Source organism: Phalaenopsis equestris, unplaced genomic scaffold (genome assembly GCF_001263595.1).
Source record: "Phalaenopsis equestris unplaced genomic scaffold, ASM126359v1 Scaffold000191, whole genome shotgun sequence".
Classification (NCBI taxonomy): domain Eukaryota; kingdom Viridiplantae; phylum Streptophyta; class Magnoliopsida; order Asparagales; family Orchidaceae; genus Phalaenopsis; species Phalaenopsis equestris.
In genome coordinates this window covers 405,129-416,383 of record NW_018164633.1, presented here as the reverse complement: position 1 = coordinate 416,383, position 11,255 = coordinate 405,129, and the positions used below count along the sequence as shown (strand labels likewise).

Below are 11,255 nucleotides of genomic sequence, written 5' to 3'. Positions count from 1 at the left end.
AATAGGATGCAATGGAGAAAAAGAAATGGAGAAAAAGAATTCATGTAGCGGACCCCACATAGTGGGATTAAGGCTTTGTTATTGTTGTAGCAGTTATTTCTTTTCTTATTTTATATTTATTTCCTTCGATTATGAATTATTTCTTTTTTTATATTAGTTTTTCCTATTTTAACTTATTTCATTTATCTGATAATAATTAATATGAATTGATTATTGGAAAATTAGGAGATATATCTTTTCTTACATACTATTTTAATTTTATTATCTTTCCTATTCTAGAATTTATGTAAGGTTTATTTATATCTCCTCTCATATCAATGAAAAAACCGTTTTATTCCACATTATTCTGAATTTCAAAAAATACCTTTAAAAAATCTGAAATCAATAAACATGTCTAAAAAGTCAAGGGCTACTTTGGCCATTCATTCCAAACAAAGATATAGTTTATAAGGATTGTGATTCTTAATACACATCTCCAAACAAAGATATAGTTTATAAGATTGTGATTCTTAATACACATCTTTTTTTTTTTTTGCAGCGATTTAAAAGTGAAATTTCAGTGATTAAAGTTTCAGAAGTTAACAGCAGAAGTAAGAGATTGTTGGTTTGATATACATTCATTAGTCCATTAAACCTCCAATGTTGGGGCATTTCAACTTTAAATCGTCAGGTAATGTATAAATACAGCTTCCTAAGTGTCATCTACTTGCATGCAGATATCTAGAATCTAGTCATAGTAAATATTTACAGTGATATTTGCAACTTCTACATTTAAAAATTTGTAGAATTGACCCTTAACAATCCATGCGAACCAGATTCATGAAAACTTGAACAGAAAATGCACGAAAATGTTTAAGAGGAGAAATGGCAAATCTTTAAGAGAAGTGATCAATGGTGTACCTTTACTACTGCCGAGTACACAACCACCTGGTACTCCGTATGGTCATGGTATGTAAGGGGAGCCTCGATAAAATATGACACAGAATGAGTAAAATAATCGGGAGAAACATATCCTATAATTAGTGGTCGTTCCATAACTTTAGTATTATCCCAGCTAGTGTATTGCTGATAAAGCCTCATAAAACGCCTTCCCCATTCCCTGTAAAGAAGAATTAGTAATTAAGAAACATTTGCACATCAAATATTTGAATAACCAAGTACAAAAGCAAAATATAATCACTTTATATTTCTCCAATAGCAAACTGCAAAAGAAGAATTTAAAAATAAAAAAACAATCATTTCTTGTTTTTGGAAAATTAAATCCAGACAGAGAAAGCGGAAAAATTATAATTGTTAAGTATTGGAAATAGTCAATCTGCAGTAAGAAGGAACGCTGAGAATGTATTTCATTGATTTTATTTCCGTTATTAGATATTTTTGTTTTCTATTTTTTCTTTATTTGGAGAAATTCTTATTTTGATTCCTTTGATTATTATGTATGCATAGTAAGGTGTAAGACAACTAGGGGTTTAAGTGAGTCAAGCTGACTGACGAGCCGACTCGAGCTCGACTCGATAAGTGGCTCTTGAACCGAGCTTGTTGAGCTAACAATTTAAGCTCAAGCTAGCCCCAACTCGACTTGTTAACTCGTGAGCTGTCTCGTTTAAAAGAATATTAATACAAAATAGACCTAAAATATATTAAAGTTAAAGATTTCATCTTTAAAAGTACTAAAAATATTTCAAAAATAATATGTTGTATTTTATATTAAGTGATTTCTTTCTTTAAATTGATCAATTTATTTATCATTTTATTATACCACAATCTTAAATTAATATTATTTTCTCTCTTTTAAGTTAAACAAGCCGGCTTATGAGCTCAAACTCGATAAAGTTAATCAAGCTCAAGCTAAAGGTGGCTCGAGCCCGACTAGACTCGTTTACAACCTCAAAGACATTGAAGCTAGCGAGAAATAAAATTATTTATAGAATTCTACAAAGTAATAAAGCAAAGAAATCTCTCGTTCGTGTTTGAGGGCTTCGTCTCTTTCATCCTCTGAAATCATTGAGATGTATCTGCATCTCAACTACTTCTCACTGTGTTTCAGCAATTAGAGGGAGATCTACGAAGCTCAATCATCCAAGAAGGCGAATCTAGAGAAATCTACGACATTGTCGTTTGATGCGGTTGTACGCAGAAGTCATCTCCTGTTATATGTGTTTTCAGGTCGTTGCTTCGACTCTGACTCTTCCGCTCGACATCATGGCTTCGTCTACGCACGAGCAAGATTGTCGGTCTCATCATCCGGCTCTCCCACTCAAACAAAAATGCTCTATCATGTTGATTCATCTCTTCCGCTCGAACAACACTCTCCTTTATGTTGATTTGGAACCAAGAAGATCGCAGGACTATTCCCTCTTCGATTTGTCACTATTCACTAAATCAGACTGATAAATCAATGAATGATTAGGCTTTTGTCGTCGATTTGGCATGAGTCATAGGCTTGAAAAAGGCCTGATCACCTCTTGCCAAGTACCAAATGAGTGGAAATCAAGAGTTACACACTTCCCTGTAGTCCTTGTTTACTCATCCAACCGAGCAATCAAACTAAGGGTCCTCCTATTGATTTCGTTTGAGCAGCAGGTTTACTAGATTCGAGCTTTCACAATTTTATCATGGACAACCACAACATGAGCCTAAGACTTATGTTCTTATCAAGTCTTCCAACAACAATTCAGAATTAGCCCATTCACTTGGGAGCAATAGTGAGAACCTGCATCAAATATTTAGTAAAAGTTCTACTTCTGGACAAAGATCACAACTCTCTACTGAACAACTTAATAGCATGTTAGCATACCAAGGCATCTTATCCCATGTGTTTAGTGTCAAGGAAATAAATTAAAATCTTAGATTGTTGACTCCAGAGCCTCGAATAATATAGAGGGAGATATCAAGGCCTTTAAAATTACAACCCATGTGGCAGTCACTCTGCAGTTTGAATAGCTGATGGTTCTTTCTCACCATTAGCAGGAATTGGATTAGTCGAATTGACAAAGGATCTTCAAATCTATTTTGTTCTTAACTTTCCAAAATTAAATTGAACATACTCTTAATCAGCAAACTTATTATAACTTATAATGCGTGACTAAACTCTATTCAAATTGTTGTGGATTTCTACTTATGGATTCAGGGAAGGTCATTGGTCATGTTGAGATACATGGTACTTTCTCAAAGAAAATAATTTCATCAGTTGGAAATATCATCCATCAAGTAGTATTTCTTAAGTTCAATTTAGATTTTCTGTTCGATGAAAGTCAAGTCATGTTGAATCACTCTGGTCTTGATCATCAAAATTTTGTGTACATTAAAAAGATATTTCCATATTGTGCTCTCGTAGTAGAAATATTTGAAAGAATGTGGATTCAGATGCTATTAAGGGAGCTTAAGGTTGAGATGAAAGACACAATTATGATGTTCACTAATAGCTAAGCAGCTATTAGTGTGACACTTCATCCCAGAAAAGGTTAATAATGGAATTGTTCAACTCAATTATATTCTTAAACAACTTCAAACTGCTGATATTCTTACCAAAACACTATCAAGGGTCAATTATGATGAATTAAAGTTCAAACTTGGCTTGTACAATATAAATAACTGAGCTTAATGGAGAGTATTGGAAAGTGTCAATCCACATAAGGAACCCTCAAATATATCTCATTGATTATATTTTCATTATTAGGAAGAAAAAGCTTTTACAAATAAAAAAAATTGGTGATAGAATATTAATGTCCAATAAAAGATAAAATATAAGAAGTTTTGTTATAAAAATTAGTTAAAATGTAAAAGAGAAGCATAAAACTGGTTTAGTGGGATAAAGGTTTTGTTGTTGTATCTTCTTAATTAGATATTTCCGTTTTCTATTTTTACTTAGTTTAGATGGATTCCTATTTCGGTTCCTTTCATTATTATATGTATGTAGTAAGATGTAATGCATAGAATCTAGTGAGAAATAAAATTCATTCCAAAGTTCTACATTAAGAAAATTTGATTATTGAAGATGCTGATTTTCAAATTACATAGATTATGAGCCAACATAGTTGAATTGGATTGGAGAAAGCAAATAATATTTTTCTACAAAATCACGGAAATATTTACCAAAATGGATAATGCTGTAAGGAATTACTAAACAATTTATTTCTCTCAGTTCTATGTTTGCACACATCTCCAAAGAACATATAGAAAAAAGAAGAGCCATCAGAATGGCCAACTTACAGAAGAGTATCATTAGTAACATTACCCTTATAAGAAAATTTAATGACTTACATGAATTTTGGCAAAATTTTAAAGTAAACCATGAAAGCCAATATCAACCCTCAAATTTTTCATCAACAACTTGGAATGGCAATGATTTTTTTTTAAGGAAGATTTGCATGCATACCACTCAATTCCTATGTATTTACATATCCAACACCTAAACTTCAATTTTTACATAAGCAAGAAAAGGTGTCTGTCGGCGATAAAAAGTTGGGGTGTGGTGAGTCGACTGTAGGAAGTTGTCGGTCGCCTGAATCGAAATTTCGTCCCCCACTTCGGAATAATGTTTTAATTTACATATAGATTTAAGTTTAGAAAAATATGAAATCAAACTGACCTCATAATTTTCACAGTTTAAATGAAAGAGCACTCTACCTCAAACATTGTATCTATCCCGAGAGATAAGCACAAGACTTATGGATGAGACTCGATCAAATAAACTAAGAAATATATGACATCCGTTTGGTCTGCGAAACTGTTTTATTTGCCGAAAATTTTTGCCGTTAATATGAAAAATTAAATAGGGTTTATTTTTAGCTGGGTTCAAAAAAGCTTCCTATGGCAAGCTGGTTTATTTTAAGCTGGGTTCGAAAAAACTTCCTATAAGGGCAAGCCCCTATAGTTAATTACATCTTAAATGACCGAAGTCACTTAAGAATACTCTCGATAAAAATCAAGAAAAAATATCTTCAAAGACTTTAAAAGGATAGAACTTTTCCAGAACTTTTCAACGAAATCGGACAAAGAGGTGTGCAAAAGGGGAATGGTTCAAACTTGGAACATTTATTGTTGAATCCATAGGAGGAAGAACTAGGAGATGCCACAGATCCGAAGGAGAACCTCGGTGACTTCCCAGTCTACACTATGGTTTGGCTTCAATTTTGAGGATAAATATTCAAGTATTTTATCCTGCCAATTTTATCTATTTAGGGCTTACATTCGTGTGAAACGATCACACAAATAGCCTGGAAGATGCGATGATTTAGGTCCATAATCCTAAAACGAGTTAGGGCTTAGATCGTACAGCAGAGCTATACAAATGCCTAAAGAAAAAGGTTGAGGATTTATGTTGCGCTAGGCAAACAACCTTGAAATTCTATTGATTGTTGTTTTAATTTCTAGAAAAGGAATGGTTTAGCTGGGGAAGACATGTTCTGCTGTTGAAGATGCTCGTGCTGCCCACCCCGCTAGTTCCAAGCTCCTTGTCGTGACGAGTTTAAGTTTTTTAGGGTGTCAGCTTATAATGTGAAATCCAGCGGACCTATGGATGTAGTTCTTCAGATATTTTATAGGGAACATGTTGAAGTTGTATAGTGTATAACACAACAGTAGAATATGTAGCACATGACAAGCAGTAGAGAGAACAGTACAACATGCGGGGTAAAAGAAAAGTAAAAAAATACAGCAGATAAGTGATTTGCAAGAAAGTAACATGCTGTAAACATAAAACAAACCTATATACCTGGGAGGTTCGATGTTCCTTAGGTGTAATTGATGCAACAGGTACAAGCAACAAAATTTGAGGAAACATTCTGAAATGCTTTATATAAACGAAAACAAAGAAACATCGTCTAGAAATCTCAAGAAAGATCGTCAAAAGACTCACGACAAGAGAAATGCGAGGAAATCGACGAATCGATAAATCGATTAAAATCATAGAAAACACGAAAAAATCGCGAAAAGCGAACACAAGTGTTTTGTCCAAAAATTCCAAGAAAAACATATGAAAAAGTCCGAAAAGAGGGGGACCGCAAGCACTCGGGTCGGGGCTAGGCTCAACTATATATTAGTACTTGAGGATCGTCAAAGGCTACTCGGTCACCAGGATGTATAGAGTCCGTCACTCAACTAGAAGGGTGTCCTATCGAACCTAACTCAAGAGGGTACTCTTTAACCTAAATAGGTGATCAACAGGTGAACAACCGATATTTAAAATGTATTTAAAATTTATATTTTTAGCATGCATATAGGTTTCAAACATGCAAAAAGTGGGCTGTATCAATTTTGTTTGAAGCGAAAAATGTATTTTTGTTTTAGAAAAATGCGTATTTGTTCTTATTAAATTTATTTTTATCAATTTTAATAGTTGTCCGCGATTAAATCGTGGGGTCGGGAATAAGGCTACCAACAACCTAAGAAAGTTCGGGTCAGCTCCCGCTAGTCTTGTGTCTGTGAATGATACTGTCATCCTACAGCTCACCGGGTTCCTGAATCGGATCCTGATGGGTTCCTGAATCGAATCCCGATGTCGTAGGATGACATATCATTCTGCTCTATTTCCGGTGTGTCTTTGTCATCACCGCCCTAAGCCCCAAAACAAAACCGACCTACTTGCGACCTTGCTTGATGGTTTCCTGTATAGCAAAAGGCTTTACGTTGACACTTATGTATCGGACATAAGCAACAAAAACCGAACGAAGAAGCAAGGAAAAAAAAGAAAAAAATAGGGTGAGAGAGAGGGGGATTGATCCGCCTAAAACATCAAAAAGAACGGAGGATGAATCAGCTCTCAAAACTCATGACGAAAAAGACCTGAAAAGGAAGACCCGAATATCCTTGAATCAATCCGAAAGGATATCACTTTCTCACATTTTTATAAATGGCTTAACCCGAGTCAATGACCTCCTAACGCCAGTATCCAAACCTCAAAGATATCTTTTATGAAATCAATTTGTTTCAGCCAAACATTCTCCCAAGATAAATTCAGAAATCTCCCAAACTTCATAAATCAAGCAAAAAGAAAGTGACCCCGGGGAAACCACAACTAGTATTTCCAAACCCATACAAAAATCAGGATCTTCCAACTTCCAAATTAATCAATAGTCTCATATATCAAATAAACATAAAATCTTCCCATAGAACCAGAGAAATGCTCACGGTCGGGGTCAATAAAGGGGGGTATAGCCACCAAGGCTTTTGGTCAAGGCAAAATATGGCCAAAGAGACTCACGGCCAAGGCAACCCAAGACACAAAAGAAGCTGAGGCTCACTGCCAAGGCACAAAAGGAGCCCACGGCCACAGTAGCAACAGGAAAACTACCCAAAGTATTGCCTTTGATACGTAAGACAGTGAATGGACAAGCTTGTATAAATCATTCAAACCAGCTCCAATTTCCCCCAAGTAAGACAAGAAATATGCTCAATTTATTTTTGATCACATCACTCTATAGATAGTGCAAATGCATATGTTTTTGGATGGCAAACTTGATTCATCCATAACATTCAAGTCACCCTAAGTTCGCCAGGAAGAGCCAAACAACCCCGAATAGCCTACCAACAAGCTCATGGGTGGCGCTAAGAACAAGCAAGGACCAACTCCACTACAAGCCTTCGGGTAAGAGCAGAAAAAGGCACAAGACAAGGCCCCAACAAGCTCTCAGGTAAGGGCCAGAACAAGGCATGAACAAGCCCCCAACAAGCTCTCGGGTAAGGGACAGAAGCAAACAAAGGGCAGTCACCAAAACTCTTGAGTAGGGACAAGTATAAGGCATCAATCATGGGCTCTCGGGTAGGAACTAAGGCAAAAAGGCAAACAAGGCAAACAAAAATCAAACCCAAACCACTCCTCGGGTAGGGACAGGACAAGACAACACCGAGCTCCCGCTCCCAAATAAGGGTTAAAGCAAATAAAACTGAACCTTCCCACAGCTATGGAACAGGGACAAGAATAAACACCACAACAGGCTCTCGGGTAGGAGCTAAAACAAGCAAGTCGAGCTCCCAAATCAAGCCAAAATAAATCCCTCAAGTTTAGCAAGTAAAGCTCACAAACCCAAGACAAGATCTCAATCCAGAACCCAGCCTCCAACCCTTCCAAGGTGAAAATCGAGCCCCTAAAGAGATCAAATCAAAGCTTTAAAGGCTAATCAAATGCAGTATATGATAACAAATCCAAACCCAGCTATTTTTAGGCAAACCGAAAACCAGCAAGGGCAAAAAGAATAAAGCCACACTCCAAATCAAACAAAAATAAGCCTCATAATCAGGCAAGGGTCAAGAGCTAGAGCAGGTAAGACCGAGCCCCTATAGAGGCCAGAAACCGAGCCACTCAAGGCTAAAACAGGGCCCAAGATAGAAATTCAAGTTTTAACAGAAATTAAAGTTCCAGCTACCTCAAGGTGAAACTGACCCATTTGGAACCAAATAGTAGTTCACATGCCTTTTGAAACATCAAGATATAGAGCTAACATATGTCTTAAACAAGAGCAACAATATACAAAGTATATTTAGGCCCCCAACTTAAATATTCCAAACATGAAACAACTTCCAATATAAGTTTAAACAAAGTGATGCCTCATGAGGTGCTAAACTCAACCACCAAAACAAATTACAAAACTTGTCGAATTAAATAAATCCTCTCACAACATGTATTTCAAGCAAGGAAGAGTCATAAGAAACCAAAACCGAGCCCCCAAATATGCATGAAAGGCAAAATAAACTCTCCAATATCTCACGCTAAATAAGAATAAATGAAAAGCCTCATAATACATATCCCAACATACTTGCAAGAGGAGCCAACATCAGCTCAAAGCTACATTTTCAATTATTCCAACTTGCTTTTGAACAAAAAGAGAAAAGAGGAGCTAGCATCGTCTTAAAGCCACATTTCAACCTTCTTATTCACAGTAATAGAAATATGTCATAGTTTTACCATTTTAAGCAAGTAGGGAAAAGAGAAAAACCGATAACATGTTATACTTCTATCCTTCTAAACAAGTAATCGAAAAGGTACCTCCTTGAAGCAAAAGAAAATAGCACAGGAACTTTAAAGGCACTCCCCAACTTAAACTCCTCCAACAACAAGAGGAAACCAATTCAAGCACCAGAAAATTAAAGTGAGAAAAGAAAATGACAGAGTTTTCTCCCTCATAGATTTTCGGCATACCCCTAGGGCTACAAAACCGAGCTCTAATATATACCACAGAAGGAGAAGAATGATTAAGAAGATACGACAGAAAGATCGAGCGCAGAGGATACGATCCTCGCAGAGGCCACGCTCTGGGGCAAGGAGAGTCAAGAGCAGAGGATATGATCCTCACAGAGGATAGGATCCTCGGCAATGATAAGGGGATGGGTCGCCTGCGAGGTTGTCTCGCGTGCGAGAGGAACGAGCGCGGGGACGAAACTCCAACGGCACGAAGGAGTGGGCCAGGTGAAACCGAGCGAACTGCAGTTAGGGCAGAGGTCCACGAGCGCAAGAGGAAGAAACGGGAGGGGAAATAAACTAGATTAAAGATTTTTTTGACATAAGTTATTAATTATAATAATATAAAATAATATATTATTTATTATTATAATTAACACTTAAATATGTATTTGGCAAAATCGATGTTCCGGACGCATCGGCCGGCGCAATCTGTTTCGTCATCCGGAGTCGTTTAGATGATCTCGTCGACGATTGGGACGAAAACGAGTCGCGACCCGAATCACGTCAAAAACTCGGCTCGAATTCGATTAAACAGGACGACGAAGAGCGTGGCGGGACCAAATCAACGAGTACAGTCAATCCTAAGGCCAACAGTTCTATAGGAATACTCTCTGAGTTCCTTCAAAGTAGTCTTACCTACTAAGCAATAGCGGTCAAAATTATTATATGGAACGTCAAGTCAAGCGAAGAAAAGTTCAGAATTGCTAACGGGGATGGCTCCTTCACTAATTTTCTAGGAGTAGTCGACAGAAATGTCCTACGGCTAGATCATATGCTACTAAGGAGGGGAAAACTGCACCTCGATCGAAAGCGAGGTCAACAATGTCTTTCACCTTTTTAAAGTTAAAATAGTGGCAATTTTATGTGAGATATGAAAATTTTGGGTGGTATAAAGGTAAAAGGTAAAGTTTACGTGTTAGATATGTAAATAGATGAGAATTAGGCGGTATGCATGTAAATGCCCCCTCTTTTTGTCCAACCTTTGCGAATAACAAAGATGGTTTTTGAATCACAATATCAACCACATATGTCGCTTTTAAGCTTATTATATTATAGAGGTCCCGTGCTGGATTAATCAAAATAGTCTCTTTGCAAAAACAGAACTAAAGCTTATGTACAAAAAAACCCTCCACAATCTGCATTTGCAGTGCTTGTGCACTAGATAGGCTCCCATTATACTCCACACAATCTTGTTAACAGAAAAAGGATGAACTGAAAGATTTGCAACCTGAAATGCCACTAAAAGCTTTAACTCGCCTCATACCATGGAAGCCACATTCTTCTCTCTCACTAGCCACTAAGTTTTTCAAAACAAAACGTGCCCCAAAGAAATAGCATCATTGTACGCAAACTCCGATTTATTATATATAAAATGAACCAGATATTTCATTTCAAAGGAATAAACAAATCGATTCCACCTTATAGGGGCGGAAGTCAAACGAGTTGCAGAGAATGTAAGTAACTGCCAAAGTCTAAAAAGAGTGATGGAAAGAGAAATAGAGAGCATATAAGCGAGCAATTAAAAACGAAGCATCAATGTGAGGCGAGGGATACCACATGGCATTGAATAGATAGGAACAACTAAGTGAGGAGCTGATTGAGGGAACAATTCTTCTCTTCCTCGTTCTGGCATACGGTAATCATCCTAAAATAACATATTTCCATTTCTTTTTATAAACTCAGTTGGAAATCCTAGGCATAGGTGTTATTTTTTATGAAAAATTGGCTAGCCATTTATGTGAGAAAGAAAAAGAGTACAACTGATGAAAAAAATTGCACAAGTATAATAGAGGTAACGGAATTTTCATTCGACAAAAATCTGACATTTGTGAAAACTACTAAAAAAATCAAATTATTTAAAGTTTATGTAAGGTTATATTAAACGCATCAAACAAGGATGAAGAACATTTAACAAATAATAAATTTTATTATATAAGAACTTAAAAAGTTCGTAATGCAATAATTATAATTTTGTCTATAAGAGATGAATTGCTTTACGTGAATGAAGATTTGGAGAAATAACATGTAATAATTATAACATTTAATTATATATATATATATATATATATATATA

At 36.1% G+C, this 11,255-nt stretch overlaps 1 protein-coding gene across 1 annotated transcript in view; it reads right to left on the bottom strand.

Moving 5' to 3' along the window:
* Window positions 1-11,255, bottom strand: part of LOC110022437 (probable UDP-N-acetylglucosamine--peptide N-acetylglucosaminyltransferase SPINDLY) — a 53,304-nt gene that overhangs the window by 14,246 nt on the left and 27,803 nt on the right. The window contains exon 13 of the mRNA XM_020721381.1: window positions 901-1,099. Within this exon, the coding sequence (XP_020577040.1) occupies window positions 901-1,099 (199 nt within the window). The remainder of the gene's footprint in view (window positions 1-900; window positions 1,100-11,255) is intronic.